The 14,772-nt window shown below is 55.5% G+C and overlaps 1 protein-coding gene across 6 annotated transcripts in view; it reads left to right on the forward strand.

The window, feature by feature from the left end:
- The window catches only part of GAK (cyclin G associated kinase), a 55,716-nt gene that overhangs the window by 26,121 nt on the left and 14,823 nt on the right, over nucleotides 1–14,772 (forward strand). For all 6 annotated transcript variants that reach the window (XM_045990215.1, XM_045990227.1, XM_045990248.1 and 3 more), the window contains 6 exons: nucleotides 1,579–1,669; nucleotides 3,553–3,676; nucleotides 10,500–10,549; nucleotides 11,085–11,233; nucleotides 11,776–11,898; nucleotides 12,781–12,914. In XM_045990215.1, the coding sequence (XP_045846171.1) occupies nucleotides 1,579–1,669; nucleotides 3,553–3,676; nucleotides 10,500–10,549; nucleotides 11,085–11,233; nucleotides 11,776–11,898; nucleotides 12,781–12,914 (671 nt within the window). The remainder of the gene's footprint in view (nucleotides 1–1,578; nucleotides 1,670–3,552; nucleotides 3,677–10,499; nucleotides 10,550–11,084; nucleotides 11,234–11,775; nucleotides 11,899–12,780; nucleotides 12,915–14,772) is intronic.

Consider the following 14,772-nt stretch of genomic DNA (forward strand, 5'->3'; position numbering starts at 1 on the left):
CAGGGATGAGGGCAGCAAACTGTGAGGTGCTGGGGGGTGATGCTCAGCCTGTATCTCATGGGCTTATTCCCAGGCCTGGGGCCCAGGCAGGAGGTGGAGACGAGGACCTGCCTTGTCAGGGAGGGTCATCACACTGGGCTGAGGAAGAGGAAGCCAGTGGGTCCACTTTAGAGAGAACCCCTCACGTGGCCCCCCCGAAGATGTGTGCTCCCCCGAGAGTTGGCAGAGCGTTGGCTGGTGGTGTGGGGAGCTGTCTGATCCATGGGCGAGCCGGCCTGCATGTGCAGGGACCTCACCACAGTCTGGACAGAGGTGCTGCCAGATAGACACAGCCCCTGGTGGGTGGGCCACTACACGTCTTCTGATCTCAGTGCTTCTGGGACCTGGGATCTGCGTGTGCAAACATTGAACCCCTTTTGGAGGGTTCTTCTCCGGGCCATGTGGGCCTGATTGTGCAGTAAGCCGGTCCTCCCCATGACAAGGCAGCTTGCCACAGTGCAGCAGACACAGCCCCACCCCACTCCCAGCCCAGAGAGTGAGACCAGGAGGGGAGTCTGAAACCCAGGAGGAGGGCTGTAGGAAGAGGTGCACTGTGTCATTAAGTAGGGGGTGTGGAAACAGAATTTTGAAAAACCAAGTAGCATCTGCATGTTCTTCATGACACTGCCTCAGTGATACCCAGCACCATTCATTAGCTTTTACAGGGCATCATGGGAAGCGTAGGGTCCCGGTAGGGGACATTCCTTTCTTCCAGAGAGCGGTGAAGCAGATAGAGATTTAGCGAGGAGAAGACCTGGCCTGTCTAACAGGCGTGTGCTGCCTCACACTTGGTGGGTGTGTGCATGGTTTGTAGGGGTCTGTAGGGGATCAGCATCGACTCCCTACCTGGTCACAGAGAAAGATGTTTCATCACGCTCAGGAGAAGTGATGGCAAATATATCTTATTTTTTGACCTTGCTGTAGTAAAGCTTGACCTTGGTAATATCTTGTAAAACCCCACCAAAAATTCTGAAGTGTGCTGCCAAGTACTTGTGAATAAGTGTGGAAGTTGAGGGGGGGGCTGAGGATTGCCCCCAGCGGGGCTTCGGGGCCTATCCCGTGGTCACACGGTTGGGCTGCACACCTTGCCCAGAGGCTCCGAGCATCCAGTGGGCTTGGGGTCAAAGCCCCAGCCAGCACTGGCATTGGACTCTGCTCGTGACAGACGCAGACCCCCGTGCTTCTTCTTTGGCAGCCACACTGCTGATGGAGGTCACAGGTGTGTCATCCCGAGGGTCTGCCATCTCATGTCACTGCAGAGCCTGGCCCACGGTGGGCAAGCAGGGAGCATCTGCAGAGTGGGGCAGACTCTCAGCCGCTCCCTCCATGCTCCAAGGCATGTGTGCAGCCCCCTTGTCTGTGTGGTCTTTGGTTCAAGTGTCCTGCTCAGAGTTGGGAGGTTCTCCCCTTGGCTGTTCAGCACATTAGGGAGAGTTGGGTGGACATGGTAGCGGACGCACCTAGGGCTCACAGGTGCCCCCATCCATGAGGTTTGCTGCATCTGGGGAAGTTGACTGTTTGCACTTTGAATCACTGCAGCTCCTCGAGCAGAATGGAGGCTATGGGAACGCTGTCCCGTCCCGAGGGCCACCCCTTCCTGGGGGCTCTAGCAGTGGCGGATACAGCGGAGGTGAGTAACCCCTGCCTCGTGCCCACCATTTGTCCTCTAGGGTTACCGTGTCCCTGCTATGCATAGGGCACCCAGATCCTGCTCTCACAGGGCTTTTGGCCTGACAGCAGGAGGTGGGCTACACGTTTGGGGTCTCCAGGATTCTCTTCAGGCTTGGATTGTCTCAGACTTCCAGAATTCAGTGGAACTGGCACACTGAGGGTCCAGGGAGCTGGGGAAGAACGTGAGAGTCCTCTCTCTTTGCTGTCAGGACAGCACTGGTTCTCTGCAGCATGGAAGGACAGCTGCAGGCAGCCACACATGCATCGCCACCCATCGTGTGGCTGGCTCGGTCTCCAGCCCTGTGAGGCCTGTGGCCCCCTTGGTCAGTCACTTGTTGGTGTTGCCCATGGCCCAGGTGGATGAGGGCACACCTCGAAGGGTAGTGAGCAGGAGGGCAAGCCCATTAGGAGGAGAGTATGTGGGGAATAGGGCAGCCATGATGGGAGCCGTGGGGCTGGAAGGGGCCAGAGGGCTCTGAGTGTGGGCTTTGGCTGGGAGGCACTGGAAGGGGCCAGAGGGCTCTGAGTGGGGGCTTTGGCTGGGAGGCGCAGACACAGCTCTGGCGGGAGGAAAGGCGGGCCCAGTTGTTTCCTTACAACTCTGCTCACATTTGGTGAATGAGCCGTGCTCTCCTTGGCCTGAATTCTGTGTGGCCCTGCTTGGGAAAGTTCTGGAAGGCTGTGCCAGGATGTGCCCCAGTGCTCGTCCCCCAGCTCTCAGTGTTTGGGCTGTGGAATCCAGGTCCTGGCTCCTTCAGCTCTCCTGTGCCCTGGACACTCCGTGTCCATGCCCTGTGGGCCCTGGACGCCTCCCTGAATGTCCCATGTGTGGGGCTGCCTTAGCTGCCACGGGGGGAGGTTCTCAGGGCACCGAGATAAGAGCCTGCCCCACACTTGCTTGCTGCACAGAGGGGTGCTGGGGCCTGGCCAGGGCTGGCCTGCGGACTGCCTGGTGAAGGGCCAGTGTAAACGTGGGCCATGTTGGCCACATCTCGGGGCAGTCTCCACGGTCTGAGAGCCACCGGCACCTTGTCCCAGTGGGGACCAGGCCATCTGCAGCTAGTGCTACCACGTCAGTCACAGGCTGCTGGGGGTAGAGGGTGGAGGTCCTGGCAGATGACCCTCAAGGCCCACATGCAGCCTGATCATGCTGATCTCCTTTCAAGCCAACTTCTTCCACCAGAACCCCCTTTGACAACCTTGGGGACCCTGCATCTGTTGCTACTCTATTCACGGCCAGGCAGCTGTGTCTGCAGGTGCCTGTTTGTAGTCCGGCTCCATCCTGGCCGCCCTGCCTCTGTGAACGATCGATTTCTGCCCCAGGCATTTGCGAGGGCCAACCGTGTGGCCTTCCTGGGGCTGGCTTGGAGCCGAGCAGGCCTCCCAGCTGCATGGCCTGCTCTGTGTTCTCCCAGCAGGTTCTTCCCCACCCTTCCCTCCTCCAAGTGTCTGTGGCTTCCCTGACTTGTGCCCCTCTCTCTGAGCTGGAGGCTGCCTCCCCTTTGTTGGTTCCCTCAGCATGAGTTAGTGTGATGGGGGCCTTCCAGCTGGTGTCCAGTACATGCTACAGGTGGGTTGAGGGGACGTCACGGAGGCGGGAATGGAGGGCTGTGTGTGCCCAGAGGGTCCAGCTCTTCACGTTTCCCAAGTTCTGCCCTCAAGCGAACAGGTGGCCCGGTTGCTGGTCTTATGCCCGCTTCTGGACGTGGTGTGCTGACGGTTGGGGTTGCCAGGAGGCAGGGCTCCTTGCTGGTCCTGCTTCTCAGCTCACATCCCTATGGGAGCCGGCATGGTAGCCGGGCCTAGGCCGTGCCCTGATCGGAGACTTGTCTCTGCTTCCAGGCCTGGCGCTTGCTGAGTACGACCAGCCCTATGGTGGGCTCCTGGACATCCTGCGGGGGGGCACGGAGCGCCTCTTCACAAACATCAAGGACACCTCCTCCAAGGTCATCCAGTCTGTTGCCAAGTGAGTGAGGGCGCACCGGGTGGGCTCTGTAGTGGGGATTTCCCGTCCTTGGGATTCTGTCCCAACTCCAGACCTGACAGGACCCGGCCCCAAGGCAGCTGGTGAGCCTGTGATGCGCTGTCTGCTGGGGCTCTACTGCTGGGCCCATAGACCCAGGGGGTGGGCTTTAAGCTATGTGGTGACAGCAGCCGCTCATTGCACCGCTGCCATGGCTGGCATTGGGGCCCATGGGAGCACCTCACATGTGGGACTGCGACCCTCTCTCTCCTGGGGGACATTTTCCATGGAGACAGTGAGCTGCCTCCCACCTCCGTGTCCCCATTGCACTGTGACAACACACCTCAATGTTTGTGCAGTTTCTGCTCCGTGGTGTGGAGCGAACGGGGCAGTGGGGGCCCCGGGGATGCCTCATGGTGCAGCCCCGCTTAGTTACAGCGCTGACTTACTGGGGCTGGATAGAGTGTGTGGGTGAACAGGGTCTCTTTATAAGCGGGTTGTTCTGGGGACTACACCTGTGCCTGGCCAGAGGCTGTCCTGTCATGCTGGATGCTGGCCTGTGGCCCCTCAGCTCTGACTCGGGAGCTCCACGGGAGCAGCAGGCAGGGTGCTGCCGAGCCCTTGTGGGCACAGGTCTCCAGCTCAGGGACGTCCCCACCCGAGGAAGCACCCCCTCACTGTGCTGACAGTTTCGGAGGTCTGTGGGTGTTGAGCCGTGCATCTCAGCCCAGGGGTCAGGTGGTGTATTCCTGTGGAGTCACCTCTTTGAAAGTGTGGAGACGGCTTGGCCTCGTTACCCTTGTTCTTTTGTGCGATGGTCATTGTGTTGTGTGCACGCTGTTGACAACGCAGGTGAATTCATGCACACGTGGCATGAGTGTGTGCACCCTTGCATGTGGAGTGTGTGTGTTTGTGGGCACGCACGTGTGTGAGTCTTGTGCTGTGGTGGGCAGTGTAGCATGGTGTTCTCGTAGCTGACATGATCTTGTGGAATGAGAAAAGACTTGGCTGGATGTCTCACCAGATGGCATCCGTTCGCACCTCTGTGACCCTCTGTGATGTCCGAAGCCGCAGGACGAGTCTGCGCTTCTGGTGTGGGCTCCCCAGTGTCTGGTCCCTGGAGTCTCAAGTCATCAGATGGGTGTGGCTCGTGTTCTGGTTACGGAGCCAGAAGGGTTGGGCTGGGAACCTGGACAGGAGGGGCTGCCAGCGACTGTCGGACATAGCTGCCTTCTGCATGTGCTTTTCAACCACGCTTCCGATGACAGGAGGCCTCGCTTGGCAGTGCTGTGTCGTGGGCCGGTCTGCTGTTCGCTGCACTGTGTGCTGACTGCAGCGCGTCCTGCCTTTCATTCTAGCAAGGGGTGTTGCCGGGGTCTCAGGGTGGCATCCTGGGACTGGAGGGCTCGGGAGTTGCAGCTCCCTGGGGATGATGAACAGGGGACTGTGGGATGTGCAGGAAGCTCTCAGCCCTCCTGTCAGAAACACACATGGACTGGGGCAGACCCCCTTCCTACTGGGTTTCTCAGTCAGGCCCAGCATTTCATGGTTTCTCAGTGAGACTTGGGAGAGCAAACACCAGGATGCGGCCACATGGACATTGCCCATGGCCTCTTGTGTGACTGAGGTGCTGGAGCCCCCGTGGGGCTGGAGGGGAGGGCTGGATGCTGGGCATCTGTCTGAGCTCTTGAACGCAGTTTTGACCAACAAAGGAATATAAAGTTGTCTTTTGTGAAGGGTAGAGATAGTGCTGGAGTGCTCCCGGATGGAGCCGATGTCATGACTCATTCTAGATCTGTGCAACTGTCTTACACCAGAAATGGGATGTTAATGTGAGGAAATAACCCTGACAGTGCACGTCAGGCTGGCATGCAAGCAGAATCCCATGGGTGACTCAGGTATGGTGGCCTGCAGACCCCAGCAGATGCGCCTTGGGGCAGGGATAACATTTGGCATTGTCCTCTGGTGACGTCGAGATCAAAGCGTAGGTAAGGGTAGACCAAGACATCGCCTGGCATTATCAATATCAAAGGTTTCTTGAACAAGAGGAAAAGGATATGTTTCAGGGTCCCAAGACCACTCCTGGGTTGGAGGTTTACTGGAGGACACGCAGGACTTGGCACAGAGTTTTCCTTAGAGCGCGGGAAAAGATGTGTGCGGCAGAGTCTGGAGGAGCCTGGCATGGCTTTCTGAGTCCTTCCAACTCTGGAGTCACATGGGACTCCTGTGATTCCAGCCCGAACCACTATAGCATGTATGACATGTTGTTGTCCATCTGGAATCCTCCAGAGACCCAGCACCAGGGCCTGCGTTCGACTGGTCCCAGGCATTCTCTGCCCGGCATGCACCAGGCTCCAGACTCTTAGGGGAAAGCAGGTCTGAGCACAGACCACATCTTGGTACAAGTAGTCCGGGCCCAGGGGCCTCCTCTCAGCAATTCTGGGAACAGTGAGGGCCTCCCGAAATCGCTGGGCCATAGCCGAGGACCAGCCTGTCAAGCAGGCTTCTCTGTGGGTACATGGTTAGGCCTGTACCCGTCTTTTGTCCAGGGTTCACACTTAAAGTGTGACTCAGAGAGAGTGTCTGAGAGTCAGAATCATCCAGGCTGGAGGGGAAACATCTTAGGGACTGATGGACTCAGGTTCGCAGGGTGTGTACCCAGAAGCCTCGCTGGTGCTTTGTTTCGCCAGCCCACGAGCAGAAGCAGAGTGGTGGACAGGGAAAGGCAGAAGGCACCGGTCCTAGCCCTTGTCTCAGCCATGACGTTCTTGCCCATGGCTGCGAGTGCCCGGCAGCCGTGGTGTGAATGGTAGGCACATGTCTGCCCCTTATTGGGTCTGCTGGCTGCGATCATGGAAGGAGCCCTCCAGATGCAGTCCTGTGTGGTGAGCTCCAGGCCCTCGGAGGGTCTGGGGCCAACCCCAAGGCTCTAATGTGCCACCGGAGGGCCCATTGGGGGATGGCCTTGGTCACTGTTAGCCAGGGCCACTGAACAGCCCTCTCTGGTGCGGGCAGAGCCCTCATGGTGAGGTGTGTGGGCCCAGAGTCCTGGGAGGCCTGTTCACGGAGGAGACCCGCCTGGGTGGCCTATGTGTGCGAGCCTATGTCTTGGAAGCGTGGGTCTCGGGGGCCTGAGCCCGAGCCTGTGGGTGTGGTCTCACGTTGTTTCTTCCTGCGTTTGGACACATCCTAGACCCAGAAGGACCAGGTGCCCCGAGTCCCTGACTCTGCTCTCATTCCCCATCCCCAACCCACCCACACAGGTAGAGAGGCCAAGGCCCATGGACGTGCGCCTCTGGCCACAGGTGTTTCTCTCCTTCTGGCCTCCCTCTTCTAATCCTTCGCTCTTTTTCTGAGTTTTTGTTTTTGTTTTACCATCGTCATTCTGTAGTGTGTTCCATGTATTAATTCTTTTGTGAAAAAAGTAAATATTGGCCAAAACTTTCTCTTTGTCTGTTGCTCCTCTCGTTTTGTCCTCCAGTGGGTGCTTTCCGTTTTATTAGCGAGCATGTGTGAGGGAGCGGGAGGCTGGGAGAGACAGGGAGAGAGAGAACCTCAGGCTGATTCCCCATAAGCACCAAGCTCAGTCAGTGCAGGGCTCGATCCCACAACCCTGAGATTGTGACCTGAGCTGAAAGCAAGAGTCAGACCCTCATCCGACTGAGCCCCCAGGCGCCCCTGTGCTGCAGTTAAAGGACAGCAAGTCCGTGCTTGCCTTAGGTCTGTCAGCCTAGCCCTGGGTTTGAGCACATTTTAAGTATGTTGTAGAACAGTTACTCAAATCTGTTGTAAATAAATTTTTGATGGTTTTATTGTTGTACATTTGGGTCTTTAAACAATTTGGACCTTACTTCGGGGATTTTTCTTGTCCCATTTTTCCCCGACAAGAGAAGCCGCTCTGCTGATGCCCCAGCTGGGCGGCATTCCAGTCTCCCCAGATATCCCCAGATATTCCGCCCTCCCCAGAATATCGGCTGTTCTTAGACATCAGTTTCTTGGAATGGATTCTGGAATCCACTTGTCAAGGTGCCTGAATGGTCACTTAGGAAGCTGTTGCATATTACCCACTTCCTGTCATTTCAGATGCAGTTGGTCTGCACAGGGCTGACTGTCGCCTCCAACAGAGAGGCATCCCCAGGTCCAAGGGCTCCTTTCCTGCCCTCCTGGATGCCTGCTGGCTGCTGTCAGAGAGCAGGTGGGAGGGGCAGCAGGTGTGTTGGGTAGTGAGTCTGTGCCAGCCGCTCAGGGTGCCTCTGGCCCCTGCTGTGTGCGAAGCCAGTGGGATGGACTCTGCGGCTCACGCTGCCTTGTGCAGAAGGCATCCCCCACTGTTTAGCTGAGTCTGACAAAAGCTGTAACATTAGACCTAAGTGAGTGGAGAAATATACCATGTTTATGTTTGGGAGAATAAATTTTTGAAGGTTGTGTCACTCAGTCTGTAAATTTATTGCAATATAAATAAAAATACTGACATTTTTACAGATTTTGATCTTAAGGTTCATATGTAAGTTACCCAGAATTGCCAGGAGGGTATTAAAAATATAAGAATAGGGGTGAACCCATTGTGTGTCACTTTTCCTCAAACATGAGCGCTGTCCCCATGTAGGTGAAGTGGTTGGTTATGTGGGACTCGTATAAAACCAATGAAAACTAGGAGTCTGGTTAATGAGCAGTGCTGTGACCATGGGTGTCTGTGTGGGGAAGGAAAACTTGAGTCTTCATCCAATAATGGCCAAGAACATATATCCGATTAGTTAAAAGATCTCATTGTCAACAGTAATTTTTTTTAAAGATTTTATTTATTTGTCAGAGAGAGAGCTCACAAGCAAGGGGGAGCAGCAGGCAGAGGGAGAAGCAGCCTCCCCGCAGAGCAGGGAGTCTGATTCAGAACTCGATCCCAGGACCCTGGGATCATGACCAGAGCCAAATGCAGACCCCAACCAACTTAAGCCAACCTACCATCCCACCAACAGCAGTTTTTTAGAGAAAATTAAAATAGGGGCAGTGGATTTTTTACATGTAATAAAACTACAGCAGCCATGGGAACACTTGGTTAGTGAACGTAATTTAGAAAATCCTCTATGCATCAAAACATACTTCTTGCAAGTTTCCAGAAAGGTACAGCCCTGATTGGGAGTATGTGTATTTGGGGGACGGTGTCTATTAGGTGCAGTGGGTTCAGAGACCAGAAGCGGGCACAGAGGCCGCTAACAGGACAGATTGTGAATGAACTATGAGAAGACGCTCAGCTTTGATAGTGTTTATAGATGCTGGAGAGCTGAGTCTTGTAATGGGCGCATGCAGACCATAGACACAGGTCACTGGGTGGGTGCCTGGCATGTCTGTCCCCACTTCCTACGCTCTGCCCGGCCTCCTGTGGTCGTGATTGAGCCTTTCACCGGAGCCCCGGCCTCTTCTTTCCTGTTACATTTCTTTTTTTAAACTTCTTTTGCTGACTGCTTCAGAGTTCGTGGCCCACACTTCAGCTGCTCCAGCTCTGCTCTCCCCACAGCGCCAGCTCCAGTGCTCCGTGCCGCCGTGGGCACTCGTTGCCGGCCTTCAGCAGTGTGCATGCATGGCCTGCTTGCCAGATGCCTTGCGGCCGTTGTTACTCAGGGCAAACTGGCGTCTATTAAATCAGCTGAGAACAGGAAAAGTGAAAGTTGTTTTTTTTACCCTGTCTTCCTCTTTGACATTCTTCCATTCTTTATGTAGATCTGAGTTTCCCGACCAAAGCGTTTTCCTTCTCTCCCGGGAACTACTTTTAAGGAGTCTTCAAGGCAGGTCTACTGGCAACGCATGCCCTCAGTGTTTGCCTGACAGAGTCTTTATTGCTCTTCACTTTGGGAGGGTAATTTCACAGCGTGCAGGATTCTAGGTTTTTCTGGGTGGGTTTTTTTCTCTCCACACGACATGTTTTACTCTCTTCTTGCTGGTGTGGTTTCTGAAAAGATTGCTCCGGCATGGTGTTCTTGGAGCGTCCGGGGTCTGGGCTTTGGTGTCTGACATTAGTTTGGGGAAATTCTCAGTCGTTCCCGGCTCACGTATTTCTGCCATTTCTTCTCTTCTCTGAGTCTCGTGTTCCATCACGTGCATGGTGCACCTTTGTGGCTGTCTCCCATCCCTGGAGACTCTGTTCTGGATTTTGTCGGTCTTTATTCTCTTTGCTTTTCATTTTTCAAGGATTCTGTGGATAGTTCTTCCAACTCGGAGATCTTTCCTCTGCTGCCTTCGGGCTAATCAGCCCCTCAGAGGCATTCTTTATTTCTGCCACAGTTTTTCATGTGGTCTTAGTCAAAAGGCTGAGAAGCGATTCTGCCACAATTTTTATCTCCAGGATTTCTTTTTCATCCTTTCTTGGAAACTTTATCTCTGTTCACACTGCCCCTCTGTTCTTGTCTGTCATTCACTTTGTCAGTTAGAGCCCTTACATGTTAATCATAGCTGCTTTAGTTCCCTGTCCTATCCTGGCAATGCCCCTGCCATGTCTGGTTCTGATGCCTTCTCTGTCTCTTGGGACTCGGTTTTTGCCAGACATGCTGTGCTGTCTTGTGTTTTTGTTACCAGCTCCCACTGCCATATGTCTTTAGAGGAGACTGGCAGTCAGTTTGCACTGGGTCTTGGCCTGTCTGTCACTTGCAGTTTCTAACTTCTTGTCCACCTCTACTCTAGACACACGGGCCCGACGCTGACACGTGCACACCTGCACACACGATGTTCCTGTGAGCCACAGCCTGAGCTCCTGCAGGACTCCCTCTGGTTAGGGTCTCATGACCTAACTCTAGAAATTTCCTGTAATAACCAAAGCTCTTCTTGTTAATTCCAGTTATGCAAAGGGAGACTTGGACATCTCTTACATCACATCCAGAATTGCTGGTATGTTTGCCTCTGTTAACTGTAAGGACACGCTTCTGCTTCTCCCCTAACGATGGCTCATGGGAGGCAGGGTGTGAGGGTGTGAGTGGTGGGGAAGGAGAGGGTGCCCATTGGACAGCCACTCACTTACCCAAGATGGGGCTTGGGGCACTTGTCCCTCTGTCCAGTGTATCCCCAGGCCCTGCCGTGAACAGTCCCGGCATTGACCCACCTTCTCCCCTGATCTGAAACTTTCTGGAACTCGGAGATCATGAGGGGCGTGATGCAGAGCACATTTAAAACTTGGGTCTCCAAACACCCAAACCAGAATCCAGATACTTGGAGACCCTGTTGTGCCTAAGGCTGTCTGGCCAAGCTCCCTGTCCCAGAGGCACTGTCTGGAGATCCCAAGGGCTGGGCGGGGTGGCGAGGTCTGTGTTCTGTCCATTCCTGGCAGCCATTGGACTGATCAGTCAGTAGCTGTGTGGAGGTGAGGAGCAGGGCCCCCAGTGGCCAACTGTCCTGCCCATGGCTGACATGGGCTTCTCTCTTTCAGTGATGTCATTCCCAGCGGAAGGCGTGGAGTCAGCTATCAAGAATAACATAGAAGACGTACGGTTGTTTCTGGACTCCAAGCACCCGGGACACTATGCAGTCTACAACCTATCCCCGAGAACATACCGGTCCTCAAAGTTTCATAACCGGGTGGGTGGCCTGGATATTTGCCTCTCACTCCATGCAGTTTTCTTCATCGGCCCTCAGACTCATGTGTGGCGTTCCCCAGCAGCAGCAGTGGCAGCAGGCGGAGCCCAGGGTTCTGGTGTGGGGGGCTTGCGTGTGGCAACGTGGGGACATGGTAGGAGACGGCAGGGACAGGGGCTTTCTCTGGATGACTCCAGTCATATGGGCTTTGTTATTTCCCCTAAAATTGCGCCAATCTAGGGGGACTTGTTGGTCCTCACCAGTGAGGCTGTGGGAGGCCACGTGGTTTTCTTAGTGAGTGACCACAGGAGACGCAGACATTTGCACGGTATTTAGAGTGAGCCAAGCATGGAAAAGGTCAGGCTCTCCAGTTTTTTTGCCAAGTCTGTGTAGCCTGGTACACATCATGGAGCACAGAGCTCAGGAACAGGGTCCCTGGTGGTATCTGTCCAGGCCTGTGCCCATGGTGGGGCTCCCCCTTACCCTATGTCTGCACCCCCAGCTGGTGCGGGGAACCCAGGCAGAGCCAGGCCCTCTGCCCGCAGGTCTCCGAGTGTGGCTGGGCAGCCAGGCGGGCCCCAAACCTTCGCAGTCTATACAGCGTTTGCAGGAACATGCATTCGTGGCTCCGGCAAGACCACAAGAATGTCTGCGTTGTGCACTGCATGGTGAGTGTGAGGCTGCCCCATCCCTGCCTTTCAGCTTGGGGGTAGAGTGCTTGAGAAGAACACATAAACCAGAGGAAATAATCCATGCTCCAGCGAAACTCAAGATTGGCTGAGGGGGCGAGAGCGGAAGTGAGATCCAGGGCACCGAGGAGGGAGGCCAGTGGGGCAGCTGGGGTCCTCCGCACAATCAGAGACCTCATCTGATAGCGGGGGGAACCCTGGCGGGATGTGGGACACCTGCAGTGAATGCTCTTGGAGAGGCCACTGAATGCGGCCGGCTGGCTTCTGGAGGGCCGGGGTCTGTTTGGGACATGCTGGGCCAGCCCGTGGACTCGTGGCAGGTCCTATGAGGAGCAGGTTCTGCCCTGGTGTCTGCAGCCGGTGACCCTAGGCCTAGCTGCCCTGGCGTGACCCCTGTCATTTCAAGGTCACAGACCCTAGAGGGAGCAGTGGCTGCCTGTGCCTTGTAGGACCCACACCTTCTGTGGGTCCCTGCCGCTTCTTGGAGAGGACTGCCTGCACAGGCAGTCCCCTTCCTCCTCTTTATAGCACACGAGGGGTCCCCACGGGTTATCCTCTCCTCTCCCCGCAAGGCAGCACCCACGGGAGCCTCAGCAGCCTGGCACTGAGGCCACTCTTCTTCATGGGACCCCCATCTCTGCCCTCCTCACTGTGGCTGAGGACAAGCCTTATTTCCAGTTTCCCACCTGCACGGTGAGGGACCTAGTTCCTTCTGGACTCTTCCTCACCCGCCGTCAGGTGTGGTTTTTGTAAGTTCCCTGTATATTCTGAGATGGGGGAATCCCCTGTGGCTCTAGTCTAGGGAGGCATGTGACTGGGACGCCGCAGGTGTGCAAGCCTGGCCTGTGCCATCTGTCCTAGGACGGAAGAGCCGCATCTGCTGTCGCTGTCTGCTCCTTCCTGTGCTTCTGCCGGCTCTTCACCACCGCGGAGGCTGCCGTGTACATGTTCAGTATGAAGCGCTGCCCACCGGGCATCTGGCCATCCCACAAGAGGTACCGTGTGCTCTGCTCTGGAGGGCCGTCTGCGACATCACCCTTGGCCGGGTCGTCGCTGACGGTGGTGGGACTGGGCAGATTCTGAGGCCCGTGTGCAGAAGTGGGCGAGGCCACACCTTCACGGGGAATCTGTGCCCTCTTGAATCCTAGCTGGCCACCAGAGGGACACCCACAGTGTCCCCCTGTGAGACAGACAGGAATCCGAGTGGCTTCAGGACAAGACCCCAGGGTATCTGACGGGGTATGTAAGGTGACTGATGAATGTGTGGAAGGCGCTAATGAAGAAGGTGGGCAAGATGCAGTAGCCCGTGGTCACTTCAGCAAAGGCGGGAACTGTGAGTCTCGCACGCAGATGCTAGATGGGGAAAAGGGCAGGGTTAGTGGAGGCTGCACTCCAGGATTTGAGGGAAGGGTCTCAGCCTCTTGAGGGCAGGGCCGGAGGCATCACCGGACTGAAGCTCGGGAAGGGGACTGGGCAGCCAGGCCTGCTGGGCCATTGCAGGAGGCATAACAATGGGGAGGGCAACATGAAGACACGGTTGCTGAGGAAGTCCCAAAATTAACAAGATGCCAAACCTCCCAAGTTCAGAGGACACGAATCTGGGTGAAACCCTCAACAAACAGGCAGAAGACCCACTCAGATGCACCGGACTTCATCTGCCGGAGATCCCCTTGTGAAGACCCCCCACGGAGAGACGTCAGAGACGTTGTCCGAACCCCGGGGCAACCAGTAAAGGTTCCTGGTCTGAGAGTTAGTAAGTCAGCAGGGGAAATCAACGGAGTCATAAAAAGTGCTCACTTATTCAAGGAAAAGACCAAAGAAGAAGAAGAAATGAGAAACAGAAAACAGGAGAACCCGGCCTCCACGGTCGAGCTCTAGACGTGCCTGTTAGGAGGAGGATCATCAGACTGAACAAGAGAGCCTCAGCACCCAGCGATGACCTGTTGGAAGGAGCCCTGCGCCCCGCCCCATGCAGACAGAGGAAGCCAGCCTCCACCGTTCGGGAGGGTGGGGGCACAGGTGCCCCGTGACTGGTCACTACAGATTTAGTGGCTCAGAGAGCCCGCACATGCTTCTCTGCCTCTGTGAGCCAGGTGGCCAGGCTGTGTTACAGGGTGAACCTCGCTGAAAAAGTCTGCTGCTCCCTCTCTGGTGCGCTTCCATGCTTGCTCAGCGTGTTGGTGGATTGCACGGGCGTGGATGGGATGTGGGCATCCTGGCTTCGTGGTGTGAGTGAGGCGCGTGCAGGTATCCTGTCACGTTGGGGAGAGCTCACCGAGCAAGTCTCCTAGCACAGTGCCATATGAGACCCACCCTCAGAAGTGGTCACCCTTGCCTCCTGCTTGGAAGCCACTCCTTCCCTGTCTCTTCAAGACAGATGTCTGGTGTGTGTACCCCAGAGGTGCTGAGAAAACCAACCAGGTGACTGGAGGAGTGACAGACGTGAGAGCGGATTCCAGATTTTTAGAGCAGAAGACAGAATTGGAAGGAGAAAGGGGCAGTCACAGTTACAGTGTAGGTATCAACATTCCTGCCTTGGCAGTGAACGAAACAAGTACTTGGATGGTCAGTTCTGGGCAGCCATCTGGATGACATCTGTAGGCCTTTCCACCCAACAACCAGAACAGACACGTTCCTTTTGAGCGCTCATAGACCATTCAGTAAGAAGGATCATATTCTGGGCCATTAAGCTGTCATGGGAGGATAGCAGTCCCACGAGGTGTGTTTATAATAAAGCTACACCAGGAATTGGTAACCAACAAGGGCACCTGGTTAGCTCAGTCAGGCGCATCAGATGGTGAGTATGAGCCCCATGTGGGCTGTGGAGATTGCTTTATAATACATATTATTTTT

Source organism: Meles meles, chromosome 2 (assembly GCF_922984935.1).
Source record: "Meles meles chromosome 2, mMelMel3.1 paternal haplotype, whole genome shotgun sequence".
Taxonomy (NCBI): Eukaryota; Metazoa; Chordata; class Mammalia; order Carnivora; family Mustelidae; genus Meles; species Meles meles.